The sequence below is a fragment of the Microcaecilia unicolor genome, chromosome 2, assembly GCF_901765095.1.
Source record: "Microcaecilia unicolor chromosome 2, aMicUni1.1, whole genome shotgun sequence".
Lineage (NCBI taxonomy): Eukaryota > Metazoa > Chordata > Amphibia > Gymnophiona > Siphonopidae > Microcaecilia > Microcaecilia unicolor.
The window spans coordinates 232,146,277-232,172,397 of record NC_044032.1 but is presented as its reverse complement, the minus strand read 5'-3'; the positions used below and the strand labels follow the sequence as shown (position 1 = coordinate 232,172,397).

The window sequence follows — 26,121 nt, the reverse complement described above, 5'->3', positions numbered from 1 at the left end:
AGATTACTATATCTCAGCAAGTATTGCATCAGTGAACGTAAAACTTTACCAATGTTCACTGGGGACATGTATGAATGTTCACAGAAAATTTCATCGAAATCCGTGATGGTCGAGCAGGGCACTTCTCTGAAATCAGACCACTTGACATGGAATGACCCCTTTATATCAAAATATTCCCAGCAAATATAAATATAGAAGAATATTAGACAGTTGTGCCTGATTAATCCTGCTGTCAATGAAGAACACCTGTTAAAAAGTGATCAGCAATGCTTTTCCACGTGTAATGCATCTTTTACACATAAAAATGTATGCACATATAGAATTGCAAATAGGTGTCCCTGGGGGCTTAGTTTGGCTGGACCAGGATAGTATTGTGCGTGTGGATACATGGCTAAAGTACACATGCACGTTTACACCTTCTGAGAAGCAGGTTTAAATTTATGTAAAACGATTTGTGCGCTGTTAAAAATGTCCAGAATCTGTTTTATAAAGCAACATTTGTATCTTTGTTGCCTTTATAAAGTAGGTGTAGAATAAGGTTCCTTTTAAGGAATGTTACATGGGTATCTTTTTATGACATTATCCCCCTTTTTGTTAAATTTTAGATTGTTTAATAATTCAGCAATATTGGAAGGCAGTTTTTACTGCAATAGGGCTTTCTGAGAGTATTCCCAAAGGTTTTCTAGTTTGTATCTTAGGTCTTCCATCAGTGAAAATCTTTAATATGGTAAATTATTGGATCAATCTTCAGTGGTGGTTGCAAGTATTGACCAATGTTTAAAAAAATATGTCCACTGCCAGTCAATATTCAGTATCCTCAAAAATAGATCAGACACAAAATTTCTCTAATTCTCTAATTTCTACTAATTCTCTGAGGACAAGCAGGCCCGTTCATTCTCATGTGGGTGATGTTATCCATGGCACCTGGAGTGGATCACTTTTTCAGTGTACTATCTCTTTAAGAACTTGTGGCAGTGCCTCCACCTTGCAAGCGTGAGTGCTTTCCCACCTGCCAAAAGAGTGCGGGACCATCAGTTTCCTTGTGTGGTGGAGAGAAAACACATTGGTTGCGGCTCCTCACATAGTCTGAGTGTGTATATGTTTTCTTTTTGACCATTGTGTCTTTCCTGTGGGTATTTTTCCCCTATTGTGTCTTTTCCCTCTATGGAATATTGTTTCCTTTCTTACCCTTAAAGATTTAAATTATTTTTCTTGAGTTTTAAGTTTTCTTTGTTTCTCAAGCTCACAAGGCTACCTTAGGCCTGAGCACTGGCCATGATTTTTCTCCTTTATTTTTTCAGTGATTTGACCCATTTTATATCACCATAAAATCATTTTATGGCCACGGCCTTTTTCCCTTCCATGTCGTCAGAAGTTCCCAGTGGCTTCAAGTGTTGTGCTTGATGTAGTCAGACCATCTCTGGGGTCGACACCCGAGACCACAGCTCTGTCAACTGTATTCTTAGTTTGTATATGCAAAAAAGAACACAAAAGTCCATAGAGGCTAAGACCATCTCTGGGGTCGATACCCATTCCTGGTGTATGTAGTGTTTGGGGCCAGACCACAACTCTACCAACTGTATTCTTAGTTTGCAAATGCAAAAAAGAACAAACAGGTCCATAGAGGCTGAAAAGGAGAAAATGTTTGGAGCTCGGTCCGAATCGTCGACGCCTGTGCTTGCACTGGAATTGGAATGCATTGGTCCCCATGGCTGCTAGACCCATGCCTGATACTGGGAGTGGACGTGTATTGAGCAGATCTCCACCTGCCTTGAGGCCAACTGCTATGCAGAACTACCTGGGCTAGAAAAAATTGGACGCAACATTGAGTAGACATGAAGATTCAACAACCTCTTCATCAACACTGGTGGGGGGGTTGATGCTTGTTATCGACTGAAGCCTATGAAGCACAAGCATCGATCTCCCTCGATGTATGGTGCTGGGATCACCGGAGCCCTGAGGAATCATATACCTGAGAAGCATTAGCACCGGGAGAAGCGCGCCCTCTCCATTGAGGAGGTGCCAACTGTGGGTCTTCATGCAGCCAAGGACGAGGTACTCAAGATGACACTTGTGGTTTCAGCAACCTCTGTCTGACCCAGTGCCCTAGCCTTTCCTGATGTCGACCCTTGATGAGCGTCATCCCCGGGCCATGCTCCAAGAGCACTTGGGCAGGCTTTCCAGCAGCGTGTATTGGCTTCAGATGTGCTTGCTCCAGCTATGCCTCTACCTGCGTCTCACAGGGGGCCTCAGCCTGCAGTGAGAGATCTCCAGCGCCATCGCTGTGTACAGTGTGGCGTCCACAGCTGCCCATGCGGGTACCCCCTCAATGTCGATGGAGGAAGCTTTGCTGGAGTTGAGGGTGGAGCTTTGAATCCTCGATGCCATTCCAGGCAAGAACCTAGTTCTTATTTCTCGAGGCATGCATGGTCTCAGCTCTCCCATGAAGAGTTTTTTTGCTAACTCCAATATGGAGCACTCATGGGCTTCTGGTGAAGATCTAAGATTCTTCTCAAAGGAGGAGTCTTATGGCATTCCATCAGACCTATCCCCACCAGATGAGAGGTGAAAGTCTCCACATGAGAGCCATCCTTCCTAGCTTTTGTGAAGGAGATGACAGCTGCCATCTCCATTCATTTGGAGATGTTCGAGGTCCTGGACAACGACTCTCCTCCTAGAGAGGCTGTGACTGTCCTTTGTCACAAGATCTTGTGTGATGTTCAGATGAAGTACTGGGAGTCCCGTCTGTTGGTCCCTGTCCTCTCCAAGAAGAATGACATCATGCATCGGATTCAGAGTTCACCTGGGTTTGATAAGCTGCAGTCACCTCATCATTTCTTGGTGGCGGAATCCACTCTCAAATGGGCCAAAAGTTCCAGAGACTTTGCTTTGGTGCCACCAGGCATAGAAGCTCGAACTCTGGTGGAAATGATATCAGGCCTTAATGCTCATATCCCATATACAGTCAAACCAGCTGTACACAAGCCTTTACTTGCAGACCCTGGTGCGCATTATGATTGATATGGTGGATTCTCTTCCACCAGAGCAGGCTGAATCCCTTCACCATCTGTCCAAGCATCAGAAGGCATGCTGTAAATTCCTGGCCAGGAACGCTTACGATACTTTCAACGTGGCATCCAGGATTTCTGCCCAAAGAATAGCGATGCACGCGCTCATGGCTGCGTGTGTCTGACTTGGGACCTGGTGGTCCAGCAGAGGATGGTGGATGCCACATGCGGTGGGGATAATCTTTTTGGACAGAAGGTGGAGAAGGTCACAGACCTTATAAAGAAAAACACACTGATACCATTGACACTCTCCTGGTGGGCACCATCTGCACCCTCCTTATTCATGAGGTTTTCAGGCAACTCGAAGAATGGGGTCCCTATTACAGAGGCGTAGGTATATTCCTTTTCACCCTGCTCAGCAAGCTAAGACCCTGTGTACTCAATCTCATCAACAGTGTGTGCCCAAGTCCCAGCCAGTTCCCCAGTTAAACCAAGGGGTGAGTTTTTCACTGGCTTTAGCAGAGCATAGCCACTATAAGTGACTATCCTGGATGTTCATGTGTTTCCCTACCTGGACGATTGGATGGTGAACTGCATGTTGAAGGATGGTGCTCAGGAATCTGTTCATGGAACTATTTCTGTGCTAGAGCTACCAGGGCTTGTTTTAAACTACCCCAAGTCCCATCTGCTTCCGGTTTAGAATTTGGAATTGATTGGAACCCTGCTAGATAGGTGCAAGCCTTTCTCCCTCTACCGAAGGCAGATGCTCTAGTCGCACTCGTCACTTGGTTCGAGCCAGCCAACAGGTCATAGTTCAGCAGATATTGAAGTTGCTAGACCACATACAGGCTTATTTTCGAAAGAGAAAGACGCCCATCTTGTGATTTGTGTCGAAAGATGGGCGTCCCTAATTGCTTGCCGTCGCTGGGATGACCAAAGTTCCCGGGGGCGTGTCGGAGGCGTAGTGAAGGCGGGACTTTGGAGTGCCTAACACATAGGCATCCTCGACCCATAATGGAAAAAAAAGGGTGTCCCTGACGAACACTTGGATGACTTTACCTGGTCCTTTTTTCTTATAACCAAGGCACAAAAAGGTGCCCAAACTGACCAGATGACCACCGGAGGGAATTGGGGATGACCCCCCCCCCCCCTTACTCTCCCAGTAGTCACTAACCCCCTCCCACCCTCAAAAATACAATTAAAAAAATATTTTGTGCCAGCCTCAAATATCATACCCAGCTCCATGACAGCAGAATGCGGGTCCCTGGAGCAGTTTTAGTGGGTGTAAAGTTTAGTGGGTGCAGTGCACTTCAGGCAGGCGGACCCAGGCCCATCCCCTCTACCTGTTACACTTGTGGTGGTAAATGTGAGCCCTTCAAAACCCACCAGAAACCCACTGTACTCACATCTAGGTGCCCGCCTTCACCCGTAAGGGCTATGTTAGTGGTGTACAGTTGTGGGTAGTGGGTTTTGGGGGGGCTCAGCACACAAGGTAAGGGAGCTATGTACCTTGGAGCAATTTCTGAAGTCCACTGCAGTGCCCCTAGGGTGCCTGGTTGGTGTCCTGGCATGTCAGGGGGACCAGTGCACTACGAATGCTGGCTCCTCCCACGACCAAAGGGCTTGCATTTGGTCATTTCTGAGATGGGCGTCCTTAGTTTCCATTATTGCCGAAAATCTGAAACCACCAATTCGAAGGACGACCATCTCTAGGGATGACCTAATGTCAAGATTTGAGCGTCCCTGACCGTATTATTGAAACAAAAGATGGACGCCCATCTTGTTTCAATAATGCAGGTTTCCCCGCCCCTTTGCTGAGATGTCCTGTGAGGACGTCCTCAGGAAATCTTGGGCGCCCTTTTCGATTATGCCCCTCATAGCCTCCACTGTGCATATTAGTCCCTTGACATCACATGAGAACTGCTCACTGGACCCTGGCTTTCTAGTGGTATCAACCTCTGGGAACTTAGCGGATGTCATCCGGGTGACACCGGAGTTGGGTCAGTCTCTTCTCTGGTGGACAATTCGGTCCAATTTGACTGTGGGACTTCCATTCCAAATCACTGAGCCCAAGAAGGTGCCGACACCTGATGCATCTCACCTGGGGTGGGGAGCTCACTTAGATGGGCTTCACACTCAGGGTGCCTGATCAATTCAGGAGACAGATCTGCACATCAACCTTCTGGAGCTATAGGCAGTCTGGAATGCTCTATAGACTTTCAGAGTTTGACTGTTCAAGCAAATTGTGCTCATTCAATCGGAGAATCAGATTGCAATGTATTACACCAACAAGTGGGGGGGGGGGGGGGGGGGGGTACCGGTACCGGTTTGTACCCTCTATGTTAGGAGGCCCTCCATATGTGGCAATGGGCTGTCTAGAACAGGATAGTTCTCAATGCCACATACTTGGTGGGCAAGTCCAACGTACTGACCAATAGACTAAGCAAGGTAATGCAACTGGACGAATGGTCCCTCCCATGGGCGCTGCCTGTGAGATTTTGCGAGTGTGGGGCACCCCCTCGGATCTCTTTGCCAGTTGTATAGTCACAAAGTCCTTCAGTACTGTTCCAGGCTCAGGGCCCATAACAGACTAGCATCGCATTCATTCCCCCTCCATTGGGGGAATAGCCTTCGTATGCATATCCTCCCATCCTTCTTGTGGGAAGACTTTCCTGAAACTCAAGCAAGACTTCAGGAACCATGATCCTGGTTGCTCCATATTTGCTAGACAGATCTGGTTCCCTCTTGTTATGGAGTTATTCTCCAAAGAATCTTGGAGATTGGAGTGTTTTCCAACCCTCATCATGCAGAACAAGGGATCTCTTCTGCATACCAACCTCCAGTCTCTGGCCCTCACAGCCTAGATGTTGAGAGTTTAGAATTTGCTTCAGGGTCTTGCTGGCTTTCAGGAAAGATTCCACTAAGAGATGTTGTTCTTTCAAATGGAGGAGGTTTGCTGTCTGGTATGAGGGAAGGCCCTAGATGCTTTTTTTTTTTTTTTTTTTGCATTACACTGACCCTGCTTGTATTCCTTCGACACCTCTCCGAGTCTGGTCTTCAACTCTGTAAGGTTGTAGACCACCTAAAACTAGGTGGTTTCTAATAAAACATTCATAATCCATTACATATTATAGCATAGGACAATACATGGCAGAATACCCTACAACAAAGTCCCCACAATATCAGCAAAATAGTCAAAAATCGCAGCCACAAAAAGCTTAATCTTCAACAATTCTTTAAACTGCACAAGACTATCACAAAGGCAAAACTATCCAGGGAGAGCGTTCCATAATGAAATTCCTGCTGACATGCAGAAGCCCTTGTGTTAGCATAATGTAAACGGACTACCTCATCGGTTGACAGTTGCATGGCAGTCTCTGAACTTAATACCTATCTTGTCTGGTAGATGGACAAAACTTGTTTGAAACAATATGGTGCAGCAGCATACAATGTCTGATATACAATCATCAGTACCTTAAATTGTATTATATTTTTGCACTGGTAACCAATGCAACTGCTTAAGCACTGGAGAAATATGAGAGAACTTTGATACTGCCACTAAAACTTGAGCAGCTGCGTTCTGGATTACTTGCAGTGCTCTTAATCTTGATGCAGGCATGCCAATGTACAATGCATTGCAGTAACCAAAACCATACTTTGAAGTACACTCAGGAAATCTTGCATAGGCAGCAGCATTGGTTTCAATTTAACTATCATATGCAAAAATTTGAAAGGTTTTTTTTTTAAACTCACACTCACAGCCTGAGTCTTCATTGTAAGCTTGCAATCCAGCACAAAATCCAACAGTTTCAGTTATTAATAATGGCTTACGAACTTATTTTTTAGGAAGATATCCAAATCTTTTTTAAACCTGCCAAGCTAATTGCTTTTACTACGTTCTCTGGCAATGAATTCCAGAGTTTAATTACATATAGAGTGAAGAAATAGTTCTCTGATTCATTTTAAATTTATTACTTTGTAGCTTTATTGTGTGCCTCCTAGTCCTGGTATTTTTAGAAAGAGTAAACAAGCAATTCACGGCTACCCATTCCACTCCACTTATTATTGTATAGACCTCTATCATATCGCCCCTCAGCTGACTTTTTTATCCAATGAAGAGGACTATCTGACATGTAATTTATGGGAAGGGCTAACTTCAAAGCCATTTACCTGGAAAAAAAAACACCTGACTGAAAACTGTCCTTTTACCATACTTGTTTCATAGCCACTTTAAAAAGAGACATAAACTTTGGATATGTGTATGAGAAGAAAAAAAACACACACACATGTTCAATTTTACATGTATGTGAGTTATTTTGACCCCTTCTGCTATCCACAAAAATAGTTGGTGCAATGTTCATGGACACTTTAACATGAGTAGGTTGCATTTGCTGCTTTTCAAAGACAATAACAACAAAGAAACTGCAGGTAGTCTTAATTTATTTATTTGGATTTTGTTCACACCTTTTCCAGTAGCAGCTCAAGGTGAGTTACATTCAGGTACGGTAATGTGACATATACAATTAAAGACACCAGTATAGTTTGCAAGCTATTTAAAAATTGCCCCATAGAGGTAACAAATAGTACTAGCTGTGTGTTGAGCCTTATTTTAATTTGTTTGTTGTGTTTTTAGTAATTATAGCTTCCCCTAGAAAAAGCTAGAATATTACTTCCTGCAGAAGTCTGAGTATTTTTTATAACAAGGTGGTGGTGGTGGTGGTGGGGGAGTTGCATTATAAGCGTGCATAGCTCAAATTAGGTAATGTAATAAAGTGTGATTGAAAATTGCTTATCCTAGAGTTGGTGAGTCCTTATATATAGATTAATGCAGTGAATATGCAAATTGGAAGTTTTTTGTTTGATTCTTATTTTAGTAAATTGTTTTTTGTTGTTGTTTTTTCTTTTCTCCCTTGTAATGTGGGCTAAGCCACCTATTTTCCTGTGCATAGGTTATTCTTTTTTTTTTCCTTCAGTTGTATAACTTTGGTGTATTTTCTTGAATTCTTTGTTTGTGAATTTTAATTAAAAATTCTAATTAAAAAAAAAAAAGGAATTACTTATCCTAATTTTATTCACGCTTTAAAAAAGTATAAGACATGTCAATACCCAGTGCAGTAAGCTGAAATGATTTTCAATAAACAACAACAAAAAAAATCCTTAAATCACTAGTAAAAATGTGCCCAAGACTAGGTGCACTCCCATATATATGGTGTCAAAAATGCTAAGTTAAACATTTTCCCAGGCCTTTCCCATTACAAAATAAAATTGCTGTGTGCTGTGCCCACTCACACCCATCTGCTTCCTCCCAGCACCAGCCCTCATCATCTAATACCTCATCCTTTGGGGTCTAGTGGGGGAAAGTTTGATTCCTGGTCACTCCTGTCTTGGCTGTTCAATTCTCTTGGCTGCTAAGTTTGACCTTTTCGTTATATGTTACCCTAACTGAGGATGCTGTGTTTGTGTGCATATTTATATTCACATTCTCACATCTCTTGCTTTCCTTCATGAACCTGTTGCCATCATTGAAGAATCATCTTTTGAGAAAATGGCCTCTTCTTTTAATACTTGTCTGTACAGGAAAAAGTGGCCCAGAATGCAAACACTGCAAAGCTGATCCAGAGAAGGAATGCCGCTTTTGTTCCTGTTACCTGTGTGGTGGAAAACAGGATGCCCATATGCAGCTCCTGTGTGATGAGTGTAACATGGCCTATCATATATACTGTCTAAATCCACCTTTAGCCAAGATACCTGAAGATGAGGACTGGTACGTATACAGGAGTCTTAGATAATGGGGCAAATGATATGTATGACTTCCAGGCCATTTTATGAGAACTGCTTTATGTGAAGCACTTATTTTCTTAAGATACAGAAGTACAGTAGTAGATCTTGCTCTAAACCATGCATTGTCAAACATATAAAAGACAAGTGACCGACTCACCCGCAGATGCACAGTAGACACTTCCCTCTCTGTCCCGCCCTAGCGTCAAGACGTGATGACGTCAGAGGGCGGAACAGAGAGGGAAACGGACGCTGCCGGCCTGCCGCTGGAGAGCCTGGAGACGAAGGAAAGGAACATCGCCGGCGCACCAACCTCCCCCTTCCCCCCCCCCATCTCTGCCGCCGCTCCCTCCCCTCTCTGTATCGGGCCCCCTGCACTGACATGACAGCGCCTCTCATCTCTGTGTGGAAGCTCTGCAGGCAGCAGCAGAGTGATCTGCTGCTGCCTGCAGCGCTTTCACACGGAGGTGAGAGGCGCTCTCATGTCAGTGCAGGGGGCCCGGCACGGAGTGGGGAGGGAGCGGCAGTGAGGAGGGTAGCTGGACATGGGGGGAGGGCAGGGGGCAGAGAGGAGGGTTGCTGGACATGGGGAGAGAGCAGGGCAGAGCGGAGGGTTTGCTGGACATGGGGGGAGGGCAGGGGAGAGAACAGGGTTGGGGGGGGAGGCCAAGGGAAAGAGGAGGGTTGCTGGATATGGGGGGAGGGCAGGGGAGAGAGGAGGGTCGGTGGACGGGGTGAGGCCAGGGGAGACAGGAGGGCTGCTGGACATGGGGGGGGAGGGCAGGGGAGAGAGCAGGATTTCTGGACATGGATCGATGGAGGGCAGGGGAGAGAGGAGGGTTGCTGGACATGGGATGGCAGGGGAGAGAGCAGGGTTGCTGGACATGGATCGATGGAGGGCAGAGGAGAGAGGAGGGTTGCTGGACATGGGGGGAGGGCAGGGGAGAGAGGAGGGTTGCTGGACATGGGGGGGGAGGGCAGGGGAGAGAGCAGGGTTGTTGGACATGGGGGAGGGCAGGGGAGAGAGGAGGGTTGCTGGACATGGGGAGAGGGCATGGGAGAGAGCAGGGTTGGTGGACAGTGGGGGGGAGGCCAAGGTAAAGAGGAGGGTTGCTGGATATGGGGGGAGGGCAGGGAGAGAGGATGGTTGGTGGACAGGGGGAGGCCAGGGGATACAGGAGGGCTGCTGGACATGTGGAGGGCAGGGGAGAGAGCAGGGTTGCTGGACATGGATCGAGGTAGAGGAGGGCAGGGGAGAGAGAAGGTTTGCTGGACATGGGAGGTGAGAATTACAAATCTCGCCCGTTTTAACAGGCTTAACGGCTAGTAGTATAGAATGCTCTATTTGTAGAATAGAACAATGTTAATAGATTCCTACCATTTTCATGCTGATAATTTATGATAACTAGACCTTCACCACTCAGAAGACTAAAAAATAAGCAGTGGTTTTTATATGTATGTATACTCGTACTAACCTATTTTGTCATTGGTATAATTGTAATGGTGCTCAGTTGTGATTCCTATCCACTTAAAACATCTTCAACAAAATCAAAACATCCATTTTCTTTATATTCAAAATTTTCAGAACTTTTTCATATAAATTTATATTTTAAAAATTTGCATTTCTGTAAAATTGTAGGAGCCATCCATCTGAATTGACATGTTAGAAAATGAATGTTTTAATTACGATGAAGATATATTAAGTAGACTGGAATCACAATTGAGCACCATTACAAATGGATTTATGACACAATGGGTTAGTAAGAGTATCTGCACAGATAAAGGGGCAATTCTATAATTAGATGCTTGTGATTAGGTACCCCATTTTGTGTGTGTATGCACCAAAAAATATCACTTATGTACATAACCACCCTAAGCACTATTCTGTAAGGGCGTGTGTTAGTGCTATAACACACAAATGCAAGGAGGTCGTACACATGGGCAGGGCATGTTTTCCACTTGCTCTTACAACTTGTAGTAAGGGAGGGGGATGGAATTTGATATTTCGCCTTCTGTGGTTACAAAGTGGTTTATGTATTATATACATGCACTTACTTTATACCTGGGGTAATGGTGGATTAAGTGACTTACCCAGAGTCACAAGGAGCTGTAGCGGGAATCGAACCAATTTCCCGTGGTTCTTAGCCCACTACACTTAACCATTAGGCTACTCCTCCATGCCAGAATACTGTAAATTATATATGCCATTGCCGCATTTAAGCACGTTCAGTTATGCCAGCTGTAAGGCTGGTGTAACTGCAGATGCGTATCTGTAAGGCACGCTAAAGCTGGGATACACTTGTCGTACTATATAAATGAAGAGTGACCGACATGCCGCACATGCGCAGAACAGCACGTCACCTCCTAAGCCCGCGGCCCGCCCTCAAAAGCTGAAGTTAGTCACACTAGGGCAGTCCATGCCAGCGCTCCTGACCGGCTGCTGTGGACGATCATTGCCGGCAGGGACAGAGAGCTGCGGGTGACCAGCGAGCACCGGGCGGGAATTGTCTAACAGCGGCTCCGAGGCGCAGTCCGACAGGTCCGAAGACCTGCTGCCGCTGCCGCTGCTGCTGTGACCGCAGGCCGTGCTGGGAGCCGAGCGCTTCCCTTTGCCACCATCCCCCGGGGCAGCTTTCCTGGGCGGGGGCGGGGCTCAGACCGCTCTCTTGATGGTGCTTCTGAGCGGGCTGGGCTTATTCTTAGCACTGGGGGTGCTGCGGCGGGACGGGCGGGGTGGCTTAGCGGAAAGGTGCGGGGATTTGGGGGGTGGTGGTGGTGGAGGAAGCTTGGCCGGGGAGGTGCACGGATCCCGCAGGAAGGGGCACACCGGAGAGGGGGCTCGGTGCAACCGCTGCGCCTGCTGCAGCTTGGGGTCAGCGCCGCACACAGCCTCCATCACATATACAATCTTTGTCTCCGCAATGATTCTTCTACCCCAGTGCCACTCTGTACCGCCCCCCTCCCGTCACTCCAGCTCCAACAGATTCTTCTCAACGAAAGCTGACAATGCCTCCATCCACGAAACTAAACACCTCTCAACAACAGAGGATATAGTTCGCCTCCCCCCCCCCCCCCCCCCCCCCACACCATCGCATTAGGATTGGAGAAGGAGGGATGAACCAGAGGGAGGGAGGGGAAACATGGATTACTACTAAAAACATTACAAAAACCTGCCGTCATCGTGTGCTGGCTTTTGGATCCAGGTCGGTTTCGCTGTTCCTTTCAGAATTGTAAACAAACACACACACACACACTTTCTCTCTGAACTCACTCTCACTCTCTCTTTCAGACAGACGCACAAACACATATACACACTCTCACTCTCTCATCAACTTTTAAATTACATTTGAGAAATAAAAAATCTTGCCCGTTTTAATGGGCTTAACTGCTTGTATTCTATAATGGAGTCTCTGTGCCCAGCTGCTGTTATAGAATAGGCTCTACCCACGCAGCATCAGTGTGTTTACATGGAGGTCCCCCACTTATAGGTTTGCCACCATTTTGTCTAAATAGATGCTTACCCTCTGATATTCCAAAATTAATAAAAATAGGGAAAGGGAAATGGGACTTGATATATCGCCTTTCTGAGGTTTTTGCAACTACATTTTGTACCAGGGGCAATGGAGGAGAGCCTTCAATACTATATTTTCTATCTGTCTGTCTATATTTTTATATATGTATATAAACAGTAATTTATAATAGACATTTTGTATGATCAGAAGTAGTGTGTTTATATATAGGGAATATTTTGTTCTCTAATTATGGTATGGCAATTATTGCAAATCAAAGTGTAGTTATTTAGCAGTCAGTAAAAATGTGTAGGCCTTTTTCAGTCTTCAGATCGTGTTTCCCACTGGGCCACTTTTGAAGATTAACACATTTCCTCTATGAAACAAGAAAATCTTCTGAAGCAGAAATTGTATACAAACACAAAATGAACTAGTATTATTTTAAAAGAATACTAGGGAATGCTGCCCTGAAATAGCAGCAATGTTTAATTAATTGATCAGCAGTTCATAATGCTTGAAAAATTTCAGCATGGTTGAATCTTGTGTAGGTGGTGTAGAACAGGTAGAAGTGAATCGATTTTTCACTCTTTCAAAAAGCACAAAGATCAGAGCACACTCAATGAAATTACATGGAAATACTTTTAAAACATAGGAGGAAAGAGTTTTTCTCTCAAAGAATAATTAAGCTCTGGAACTTGCTGCTGGAGGATGTGGTAACAGAGGTTAGTGTATTTGGATTAAAAAAGGTTTGGATAAGTTCCTGGAGGAATAGTCCATATTCTGTTACTGAGATAGACATGGGAGAAGCCACTGCTTGCCCTGGGATTGGTAGCATGGAATGTTGCTACTAATTGGGTTTCTGCCAGATACTTGTGACCAGGATTGGCCGCTGCTGGAAGCAGGATACTGGGCTAGATGGACCATTGGTCTGACCCAGTATGGCTATTCTTATGTTCTTAGGCTTCAACACCAGGACTATTGAGAGTATTCTATCTTGATAGTCTGACTGCCAAAGAAGGTATGGAGACATCCAGCAGATGCTAAACTGCAGCATACGTCAGATGGATCATTGATGAACTTCCATAAATCTGTTCTGGTGTAGTTCTTAGGATTCAGTGACTGCTTTCACATTTTCTACTGCTTAAGGTTAACCTAAATTCCTTATCCTGCTAGATTAGTCCAGAAAAAGTGAACTGAATCTCCCTACCTGCAGATGGAGGTAGAGATACTGAACTATTCCAGTGATATCACAGGGATAAGGTCTAGTGCAGGCTGGATTTCACCACTATTTATTTAACTCCAGCAGATGGTGTAGGCCTATGTGCAGCAGTTCTCTGATGTAGGCCTGACTCCCTTGTAATTGTCCGGTGGCCCAGGTGCTTCTGGGGTTTGGGCTATGAGACTTACCTCTGCAGCCCCAAGCTTTGGCTTGAAGGCTCCAGCAGCAGTGAGGGAGGGGAATACTCCCTCCCATCCTCTCCTCTTCTCTCCCAATTGAGCTCCCCTACAGCAGCCATAAAAATGAAAAGGATTGATTAAATTCTAATTGACTTTTCTTTATTCCCCTGTCTTATGGGGGGAATAAAGTTGATTTAAAAAAAAAAAAAGAAAGAAAAGGAAGAGAACAAAACAAAGTCCATACGTACTATGATTGAGGAATTGAGCTGGTTAAAGGGAGATAATGGTAAGTCGGGGGAAATCCCAGAGAAGAGTAGACAGGTCTTGGGTGCAGAGAGAGGGCATCCTGAAGGTTGTTCTGCTTGCCTATGGTGTTTGGCTCGCAGAAGCCAGCGACTCAGCATTGCTGCCAGCTTCATTGCCCTATTTGTGACAGCCTCAACCCATCTGTAGTCCAGGGAATATCAGGAGAGTCTCTGGAGATGGATAATGCTGTACCAAATCCTCTCCTGGTAAATCATTTCTGGCCACAGCTCTGCCGATTTTCACAGGAGCAGCAGCCCACCTTTCTGCCATCTTCCCACCAGATGACCTGTTCAGAAAGGAGTGAGTGTCCTGGGGTGGTTGTAGTGGAAGGCTCTTCCACTCACCTGACCCTGCCCTTTGGCATCAGGAGGACAATGCGTGCACACCTGGTTGCAGACCATTGTAGAGACAGTTAGGCAGGCGGTGGGCGAATAAACTTTGGTCTCAGGGACCCCCCCCCCCCCCCCCGGGACACACTATTGGGGGGGGGGGGGGGGGGAGGGGCTCCTGGATGTCCCAAGTGGCCTTTCTCCTGAGACCAAGAGGTAAATGCACATGAGTGGGGAACCCAAGTACATGGGAACCTCTGGACCCTGGAAGAGAGAACTGAGGAGTCTCTAGTGACCAAAGATCTAAAACTGGATGAACTGTGCTCAGCTGAGGAAGAGGACTCTTCAGTGGTCTGGATATTTTAAACAAGAGGTCACCTTATTGATTAAGTAAGAGATGCCATTTTTATGCCAGACCTCCTAGCCTAATCCCAAGGATGGGGACTGTATTCTTGAAGGCCTCAGGAGGCCCTCAAAGGTATTTCCATTTCATAGGGCTCTTTCCCAGAGGGTGCTGATGAAACAGGAAGCACCTTGAGGCCATATGGTAGCACTGAGCTCCTTGTGAAGGCTCTAACCCTTGCCCTGTAAGGATCTATAGAGGCTGTTTCAGCTTCCTAGTATGGATGCGTTGGTCATGGCAGTAACCAAGAAGGTGATCCCAGTAGATAAGAGTTATGCCCTGATGGGTGCCCAGAACAGGAAGGTTGAGGAGCTCCTTAAACAGGCCTTAGGGGTTCAGGTTGTAGTCTGGGTCCAGCAGCTCCTGGAATCACCGGAGGTGGGGTACTAGGAGTCAGGGGCAGCCTTCCTGGCAGATGTTCTTTATAATATAGTCCAGATTTCTTCATGATAGGTCACCTCTGCAGTCATGTTCCGGAGGTGACTGCGGCTATATCATTGGGCTACAGATGTGGCATCCATGGCATGTTTGAGCAAGCTTCCCTTCTGGGGCTATTTCTTGTGTGGGGAGGATTTGGAGAAGCTAGTGAAAGACTTGAGTGAGGTCAGGCCACAGCAGTTCCCAGAGGAATGATTCCATGCTGCTCATCACTCCTCAAGTGGCAGGACTAGGTGGTGAGAATGGAGTTGCACAGGCTTTTGACACATCCCCCTTAGGTCCCATGCCTCAAAAGGCCAGAAGTCCTTGTCCTTTTGAGAGCTCACAGATCATGAGATGCATGTTTCTCACATTCCAGCAAGACTGGCAGAGGACCCCAATGAGGATCAGTCGGGCCCACTGGGGTTGCCAACTGGGACACAAGCTCTCTCTGCCACATCACTTCTAATCAGTGGGTTCCAGATGTTTCTGACTTCCTCCTGTGGGTTTGTTGTAAAAAGTCAGGCAATGGAGGTCACCCTCCAACAGCAGTTACAGCTGGTGGCAGTGGAGCTGTTCCCGTTGCAGGAGAAGGGCACGGGACAATGTTATATCTATGTTATCATGCCCAAAAAGGGAGGATCATTCAGATTCATCCTGGATCTCAAGGGGTTTAATGCCTCCCTCCAGGTTTCACATTTCTGCATGGTAGCCTTTCAGTCAGTGATTGCCTTGGTCTGGCAGAGTTTTTGACCTCTGTGGATCTTTCAGAGGCTTATTTGAATATTACCATCCAGGTGCCCCCCCCCCTAAGGTATTTCTCTAATTCTGCGTCTTGGGCTGACATTTTCAGTTCAAGGGTCTCCTCTTTTTCTTGTCAATAGCACCCTAGACCTTTTTCAAAGTCATGATGTTGGTGTTGGCACATACCCACAGACATAGAATCCGAGTAGATCCTTGGAGGAGGACTCTCACATGATCATCATGAAAGTGATTCAGATCTTCATGTTCTTGGGCTAGGTAGTCAGTTATGCCAAGAGTCAACTGACTCCATCTAAGGAGTCAGAATAACTCAAAGCTTGGTTTAACAGCCTCCTGCGGACCCTAGAGAAGCAGCTGCAAAGGTCAAAAATTTACATCAGGCATGGATGCTATTCAAAAATTACCATCCTGGAAGCCTTGATCAGATATAAGCCATGTAATAAAAAAGGAGGAAGGAAGGCCAGACGACAGCCGGCATGGTTAAAAAGTGAGGTGAAGGAAACTATTAGAGGTAAAAGAAAATCCTTCAGAAAATGGAGGAAGGATCTGACTGAAAATAATAGAAAACAGCATAAGGAAGCAAGTCAAATGCAAAGCGCTGATAAGGAGGGCAAAAAGATACTTTGAAAAGAAGATTGCGTTAGAGGCAAAAACACATAATACATTTTTTAAGTATATTAGAAACAAGAAGCCGGTAAAAGAATCAGTTGCACCACTAGATGACCGAGGGGTGAAAGGAGCACTTTGTGAAGACGAGGCCATAGCGGAGAGATTAAATTAATTCTTTGCTTCAGTTTTCACTGAGGAAGATGTGAGAGAGATACCAATACCACAAGTGGTATTCAGTGCTAATGAGTTGGAGAAACTGAAGCAAATCTCTGTAAACTTGGAAGATATAATAGAGCAATTTGACAAATTGAAGAGTAGCAAATTGCCTGGACCAAATGGTATATATTTCAGAGTACTGATAGAATTGAAAAATGAATTTGCAGAGCTATTAGTAATATATAATTTATCTTTTAAATCAAGCATGGTACCAGAAGATTGTAGGGTGGCCAATGTAATGCCAATTTTTAAAAAGGGTTCCAGAGGTGATCTGGGAAATTATAGACCAGTGAGCCTGATGTTGGTGCCAGGCAAAATGGTAGATGATTATAAAGTACAAAATGACACGAGTAGAGAATGACACGGGGACAGAGTTTGACCCCGTCCCCGCAGATTCTGATTCTGTCCCCACCCAATCCCCACAGGCCCTGTCTCTGTTCCTGCCCCCATCCCCGCAGGCTCTGTGCTCATCTGCAGAAGTCTCAAATTATGAGTTTATATTTAAATCTTTTTATTAAAGTATAAAAAGGAACAATATGCTGTGCAACTATTGTGTATAAGTTACAAATAGAAAGCAATAATAAAAGTGAGCAGCTATAATAACCCTTCTCACCACCACCATCTACCCTTCCAACCCCAACAATAGCTGATTTCTACTACCCCAAGGAATCCTAATCCACCCTGTTAAAATGTCCATGGGTGCAAAATACAAACCATTCTGTACTCCCTAGAGGGTAGAAATATGCCCCATGAAGCACTGTTATGATTTTTTAATCTGTGGATGAATAAGAAGTTATCAACAACCTCCGGATTCAGTCTAGCTCTCTTGACTTCTACAGTCCTTCCTACAATAGAAGATGTCTTCTTAGAAGATGTGCTGGTAGCAGGATTTATAGGATCCCCCCCCCCCCCCCCCCCCCCATGCAAATTTTGCTACTTGTGGTCAGCATGTTTGCTTATTTTTCCAAAAAATCAAAATATCGTCTGCTTCACTCAAACATAAATAACAGCCCAGTTCATTAACAGGCTTCAAAGTAGAAAATGACATGGGCACAAAGTGTGTCCCCGTCCCCGTGTCATTTTCTATTACAGAGCATATACATAAGCTTAATGAGAGAGAGCCAACATGGATTTAGTGAAGGGAAATCTTGCCTCACCAATCTACTACATTTCTTTGAAGGGGTGAATAAACTTGAATAAAAGTGAGCGAATGGATATTGTGTATCTGGATTTTCAAGAGGCATTTGACAAAGTACCTCATGAAAGACTCCTGAGGAAATTAGAAATTCATGGGATGGGGGGAGGAAGTGACGTCACCAAGCAGCATGGCCGCTTAAGAGCTGAGCTCCTACAGCCCCACGGAGGAAATAAGCAATAAAAGCGATCAAATCGCGGCTGGAGAACTAAAATAGCGCTCGTGATCAGCAACAGCGCTGGAGCAGCAGAATCGCCCATAAACCCGAAGGTGGCGGACCTCTCACGTTTTTTCTTCTCAGAAGGAGCCGCGGCACTAAGGATCAAAATGGCGGATGCGCGGAAGACAAAGGAGATGGCGAACGGAGGAAAAGTAAGGCCTGCGGAAAACACGCCAGAACAGCGAACCGAAACAGACCCAGAGAGAGGGGTTCCCCCGAATCTAGAGGCCTGGCTTCATGACATAAGCTCCGACTTGAAAGCCCTACGGGCCGAAGTGGCGACGCTTAAAGAAGACCTGAGAGGAGAGATCCGGGAATTAGGCTCTCGCCTAGAGGAAACGGAGACACAGGTTGAAGCGCACAGTGAAGCAATTGGAGCCATGGATCAGCAGATAAATGAGCTGCAGGGAGCCCAGCACCAGCTGCTAGACAAAATAGAGGACTTGGAAAACCGGGGTCGCTGCAACAACCTCAGATTCCGGGGCCTGCCAGAAACGTCCACTTATCAGGATTGTGAGCACGTGGTCCAAAAACTGGTTAGTGCATTGCTTTCAGTGAATGGAGATAATGTGGAGGCTGAAACAATACAGTTGGAGAGCGCGCATAGAGCTTTGGGTGCAGCGCGCAATAACAAACCAAAAGATATTATTGCCTGCTTCTCCAGCTTCAAACTTAAGGAACAGGTGCTAAAAATGGATCGTCAGACCCCAGACTTTAAATGGGACTCCTATGCTATTGAAGTATATCAAGACCTGGCAGCCATGACACTGAAGCGGAGGGCAGATCTGAAACCATTCACTATACATTTGAGAGAACTCAAAATTCAATACAGATGGAGACACCCTTTTGCATTAGCCTTTTATAAAGACGGGACTGTGCACCAGATAAAATCTATTGAGGAAGCAAGAGCTATTTGCCCAGAGACAGTAGAGCCGGAAGAGAGGAGAGATACAGGCCCCGAGAAGAAAAACAACTCCCGGTCCCTGCCACCAAAATGGCAGAGAGTGGGGAAAGGCCCTAGGAGACTACAACGCCAGCAATCGGCGGCAAAAATCACCTGAGAACAATTAGACTCAAAAGTCGGAGAAAAGTTGAGACAACTCTGGGGGGTGAGTAGACAGCGAGGCGGCTGCTTCTTCCTTCCTACTTAGACACCCGTTGGTATTCCATGGGGTGTTATATATGTGCTAGGGGTACTCGGGGAGGGGGGCAAGAGATTACTAAGGGGAGGAAGGGGTGGGTGGGAAACAGTTCTGTGTGACAAGGGAAATGGACTTATCAGGGAAAAATGACCAATGGGTAAAAAGGGACATGAGAGAAGACACACCAACACTATAAGATTATGGATGATTTCAAATGTATGTCGCTGAATGTAAGAGGGCTGAACATCCCCAGGAAAAGGCAGTTGCTATTCCGGGAGCTGTTGAGATTACAGATAGATGTTGGCTTTATACAGGAGACTCACCTCAAACCGCGTTATGAATATCTATGTAGCCATAAGCAATACCCAATTATCCACTTTGCATCTAGCAATGACAATATGAAAAGCAAGGGAGTATTAATTGTGTTCCGTGATACTAAGCCCTGGGGGATAAGGAAAGTGATAAAAGATAAAAATGGGAGATACCTACTCATAGTCTTTGAATTAGCAGGCCAAATCTATACAGTGGTAAATATCTATGGACCCAATGTACATCATGAAGAATTCTTTAAAGAACTAGACCAACTGCTCACTAGGAACATTGAGGGATCCTTGCTATTGGGAGGAGACTTTAACCTCACAGTGAACCCATGTTTAGATAATTCCACGACCAGGACAGCCTATGCTAGGCAAGATAGGCGGAAACTCCAAGAATTCCTTACACGCTGGCAGTTGATAGATTACTGGCGTAGGGATAACCCTACGGAGCGCACTTATACACACTTTTCAACAGTGCACCACACTTCATCTAGGATATATATGTGGCTAGGAGATGCCTCTCTCTTGGGCCGAGCTGACTCCCTGCAAATACTCCCTCGCACCTGGTCTGATCACTCCCCGGTGATATTGCAGCTCCGTGGAGTGGGACCCAAAAGGCCGAGACCCCCCTGGCGTCTTGATGACGCGTTATTGGCTGATCCAAGCAACTTATCTCAAGTGGAACAGTCCATTAAAGACTATATTAACTTCAATGATAATGGAGAAGTTTCTCCAACGGTTTTGTGGGAAGGCCTTAAAGCAGTAATAAGGGGCCATTTAATAGCTCTAAGATCACGAGTATGGAAAGCTCGGTGTGCAAAGGAGAATGACATTCGTCAGCAATTGGCTAAGACAGAGGCACTCTTGCAGCGGGGGGAGAGCTCAGACCTTGCGAATCTTGCAACTCAGACTCACGATCTATGATCGCAACTACACGATCTTGACCTAGCGGATATCATTACAAAGGGTGCGCCAGTCATATTTTGAATTTGGCAATAAACCAAGTAGATTACTAGCCCACAAATTAAAACAACATGCCAGCAGAAATATGATTGGGGGGCTACGGGATGAGGGAGGGACGGTGCATTCTGATCATGAGTTCTTGGAGTCGGCCTTTTGGGGATTCTATAAAAAGCTTTACACGTCAGAAGTAGAACAGAACCCCGAGGAGGCAGCCAATTTTTTAGCGGGGATAGACCTCCCTATACTCCCAGAAGGTGCTGATCAAATATTAGGTAGCCCCATTACGGCCGAAGAAGTGGAGCAGACTATCAAGGGACTGTCTCTTAATAAAGCTCCGGGACCAGACGGGTTCACTAATAAGTTTTATAAGACCTTTGGGAAGATACTGTCTCCCCTCCTGGTGAAAGTTTTCAACTTTATAGATGAGGGCACAGGCCTACCCCCGACCTGGAATATGGCAACAATAACAGTGTTGCCCAAACCAGGCAAGGACCCCCTCATAAGTAGCTCTTATAGACCTATCTCGCTACTGGGGGTAGATTACAAAATATTTACAAAACTTTTAGCCACTAGATTACAGAAATATCTCCCCCTGCTCACTCACGAAGACCAGGCTGGATTCGTGCAGAACCGCCAAACTTTTGATAACATAAGAAGAACTTTGCAGGTAATCCAAGGGGCACAAATCACTAACACCCCCATGTGTATATTATCTTTGGACGCTGAAAAGGCCTTCGACTGGGTCAGCTGGCCATTTCTTTTTGCAGTACTAAAGAAGGCGGGTATTGGGGGGAGATTTCCAGAATGGTTACATTCAATATACAAAACCCCGAGGGCAGCGGTGCGAGTCAATGGGGTCTTATCCCCCCCCTTCTCTCTACATAGAGGCACTAGGCAGGGTTGTGCACTATCGCCACTGCTCTTTGCTCTGGTGATGGAGCCCTTAGCAGCTAAAATTAGATCAAACCCTGGAATCCGAGGTATGAGAGGGGGAGGGATTGAGACTAAAATACTCCTTTTTGCAGATGATATCCTGCTTATCTTAAAAGACCCCCTATCAGCTTTTCCAAAGATCGGAGAAGAAATACAGGCCTATGGGGCCGTTTCGGGTTTTAAAATAAACTTTGACAAATCCGAGGCGTTAGAAATAAATATGCCCAGTAATCAACTAGACCAGCTGAAGCTTCAGTTCCCCTATAAATGGGCCAGTAAATACATAAGATATCTGGGGGTCAATATACCTCGAAGCCTGGTGGAAGTCTTTAAAAGTAACTTCCCAGCGAAGGCACAAGATCTGTTTTGGGAGCTGGAGAGATGGGAGGGCTTAACATTATCATGGATGGGAAGGATCAATGCTATCAAAATGATTGTCCTCCCGAAGCTTCTATACTTATTCATGGCCTTACCAATTGAAATACCAGACGATTTCTTTCGGGGTTTGCAGAGAAAAGTGTTTTCATTTATCTGGAGAAAAGGGCCGCCCCGGGTACAGCGGGAGACGTGTCAATTGAGAGATAAGGGGGGCATGGGGGTCCCTGCATTTTGGGAATATTATTCTGCAGCACACTTACGAATCTTAGCGATCTGGCTGCAGGGTAATGGGAAGATGTGAGCCCTTATAGAACAGAGCTGGCTAGAACCGTTCCCACTTGGAGCAATACCATGGCTACCAAAACAACAATTGAAAGAGATAATAAGAAAAAGCTAATCTTTGATTCAGTGACCACTGAACACCTGTTATAAGGTTAGGGAGAAGTTTTTCCCAGGGAGGATATACTTTAAACATGCATTCCTTAGATATACCCCTCAATTCGGACCAGGAGCATTAGACACGGCCTATGAGGAATGGGAAACCATGGGTCTGCGGGAATTGGGGCAAATGTGTGAGGAGGGACACGTTCCTACCTTCCGAGTGTTAAGTCAGGAACATGGGCTTTCACCTCTTCAGGCCTTCCAATACTACCAGGTGCGAGACTTTATACATCGTAAAGCAAGAGAGGAGCTTAGTCTAGTTGAAACAATGCTGGAAAAAGGGTTAATGGGAGGTGGAGGCAGGGGTAGTATATCAAGGATATATAGAGCCTTACTGGTCCACTCCAAACCGGTGGAACACTACACAAAAAAATGGGAAAAGGCAATGGGGGTCACCTATGAACCTAAACAGTGGGCACAAGCTTTTAGATCCCTAGTAAGAGTATCAATATCCAGTGCAATGATGGAGAATGGGCACAAGATTTTGTATAATTGGTACTACACCCCTAGCCGCCTGGTCAGTATGTTTAAATCGGACTCTGATCTCTGTTGGCGACAATGTGGGGAGGTGGGAGATATGCATCACATATGGTGGACATGTAAATATGCATAAAGGTATTGGGAAAAAATAGTGGACTGGGTGCATAAAGTGACAGATATAGAATACCCTATGAAACTAGACACCTGCCTGCTACACTTGAAGCCGCCAGGAACTAAAAATCATATCCATCGGTTTGCCACCCAGGTGTTTGTATCGGGAAAGATGGTCCTAGCAGCGTTGTGGAAAAAACCACGACTACCTGAACTACCCATGGTTATAGAAAAATTGAGATCCATTCAGCTAATGTCTAAACTCACTGCATTGCGCAGTGGTCAAATTGCTCAATACCATAAAATTTGGGACTTGTAAACTACATGATTGTCCAATAATATGGCCACAAATAACTCAGACACACAGACTTAGGGGTGGGGAGGGGGTGAGGGAGGAGGAAAAGAGGAGGAGGTTTCTATATTTGATTGCAAACGAAGATTTTGAATGTTCAAGTTAAAGTTTATGGTTGATAGGTTACAACAAATTCAAAATGGAACTGAACAATGTTGTAAATGGCTCTGTATGGTATTGAAAAATGTATAAATAAAAAATTAAAAAAAAAAAAAAGAAATTCATGGGATAGGAGGTAATGTCCTATTGAGGCAGATATGCCTAATTGTGTACTAAAAGCTGGTAGAAAACAGAGTAGGGTTAAATGGTCAGCATTCTCAATGGAGAAGGGTAGATAGTGGGGTTTGTGCTGGGACCGCTGCTTTTAAATATATTTATAAATGATCTAAAGATGGAAATAATTAGTGAGGTAATTTAAATTTGTTGATAGCATTTATTCATAGTTGTTAAATCACACAAGACTGAGAGACTGGGTGTCTAAATGGCAGATGACGTTTAATGTGAGCAAATGTAAATTGAGGCATGTGGAAAAGAGGAATCCAAATTACAGCTATGTGATGCAAGGTTCTACATTAGGAATCACAACCCAGGAAAAAGAACTAGGTGTCATGTTGATGATATATTGCAAGCCTCTGCTCAGTGTGCAGCGGTGGCTAAGAAAGGAGTGGAAAACAAAAATGAGAATGTTATAATACCTTTGTATTGCTCCATGGTACAACTGCTTCTTGAATACTGTGTACAGTTCTGGTCACTGCATTTCAGAAAAGATGTGGGGGGCATTTTTGATATGACATCTAAATTTGACTTTGGATATTTTGTGGAAAAATGTCCAGAAATCCAGTAGCAAAGATAGACTTTTTCAGGTTTGAAAGTGGCCATCTTTTTTTTTTTTTTTTTTCCCTTGAAAATGGCCATTTACTAGACATTGTTGTGCTCAGTGCATCTATCTTTTTGGACCATTTTCGAAAAATAAAATGTCTTAAGTGAAAAACACCCAAAATTAAGCCATTCTTAGTAGACTGGCCAGACAGACATCCCAGCAGAGCTGTGGGTCATGCTAGGGGGCACTGCAGTGGACTTCACTTAAAAGGTCCTAGGTACACATTTCACTGTTACCTTCTTATATTGTATGTACAAATCAAGGTCAGGTATACACATAAAGTAGCACATATGAGTTTATCTTGTTGGGCAGACTGGATGGATCGTACAGGTCTTTCTCTGCCCTCATCTATATTAATAAATCCCACCTTGAACGTTCTGAAGCTCACTCCAAGGCAGAGAAGCTCACTCCAAGGCAGAGAAGCACAAAAATCCTGTAGTCTTCATAGGCTAGGATCAGTCACCCTCACTCATAGACCCGCCCTCAGCCACGCCCCATCTGTACATAAAACGCTACCTCAACATTCTGAAGACAACCTACTGAAGCCATCTGCAAAATCCCTAAACAGTTCGTAAGTTCATGGTGGTGAAGCCATCCAACTCACCATGTCTCTCTGCCCCGCCCTCGAGGACGGAACACAGAGAGTAAAGGGATCCATAAAGGCACCCCTACCAACTGGCAACCCCCTCCAACAAACAACGACCCAGGCAGGGGGAGTGTTTCCATACTCCTCCCCCTGCCTAGGAATCGCTACAGACTGCTGGCAAACTCCCCAACCACACGACCACAAAAGCCACCCGCAACCCCCCCCCCCCCCCCACACACACACAAACACACACACACACACACACACACACACAAATGCAAACACATACACACACAAACGCAAACACACACACACACACATAAACAAACACACACGCAAACACACACACATAAACACACACACACATGCAAACACACACACATGCAAACACACACACACATAAACACACATACACACACACACACATACAAACACGCAAACACACACACACACACACAAACACACACGCACACACAAACAAACAAACACACAAAAACATACACACAAACACTCACAAACACAAAAAAAACACAAAAACATACACACAAACAAACACTCACAAACACAAAAAACACACAAACACACACATACAAACACACACATAAACAGCCTCGACGGTGCACCTCTAAGTGCCCCCCTCCGCATCGCCACAACAACCCGTGCAATGGGGCATCAGAAAGCCCCAACCCCTCCCCCGCTGCTTCACCAAGCCCCTCCCCCCCACATCGACCGCCTCGCCACCCGCGACCGCCAATACAAACTCTGTCCGGCGGCTGCTGCTGCTGCTTCTATTCACGAAGAACCGTGGAGATTGGAGTGTTTTCCAACCCTCATCACTCAGAACAAGGGGTCGCTTCTACATCCCAACCTCCAGTCTCTGGCTCTCACGGCCTGGATGTTGAGAGCTTAGAATTTGCCTCCTTGTGTCTTTCAGAGGGTGTCTCCCGAGTCTTGCTTGCTTCCAGAAAAGATTCCATGAAGAGGTGTTACTCTTTCAAGTGGAGGAAGTTTGCCGTCTGGTGTGACAGCAAGGCCCTAGATCCTCTTTCTTGTCCTACACAGATCCTGCTTGAATACCTTCTACACTTGTCAGAGTCTGGTCTCAAGACCAACTCCGTAAGAGTTCACCTTAGTGCAATTAGTGCTTATCATTGCTGTGTAGAGGGTAAGCCTATCTCTGGACAGCCTTTATTTGCTCGCTTCATGAGAGGTTTGCTTTTGTCAAAGCCCCCTGTCAAACCTCCACCAGTGTCATGGGATCTCAACATCGTTCTCACCCAGCTGATGAAACCTCCTTTTGAGCCACTGAATTCCTGCCATCTGAAGTACTTAACCTGGAAGCTCGTTTTCTTGGTGGCTGTTACTTTAGCTTGTAGGGTCAGTGAGCT

General features: G+C 45.4%; 1 protein-coding gene across 4 annotated transcripts in view; it reads left to right on the top strand.

Annotated features, from left to right (window-relative positions):
* The window catches only part of UHRF2 (ubiquitin like with PHD and ring finger domains 2), a 414,897-nt gene that overhangs the window by 152,812 nt on the left and 235,964 nt on the right, over nt 1–26,121 (top strand). For all 4 annotated transcript variants that reach the window (XM_030193781.1, XM_030193779.1, XM_030193783.1 and 1 more), the window contains exon 6: nt 8,586–8,772. In XM_030193781.1, the coding sequence (XP_030049641.1) occupies nt 8,586–8,772 (187 nt within the window). The remainder of the gene's footprint in view (nt 1–8,585; nt 8,773–26,121) is intronic.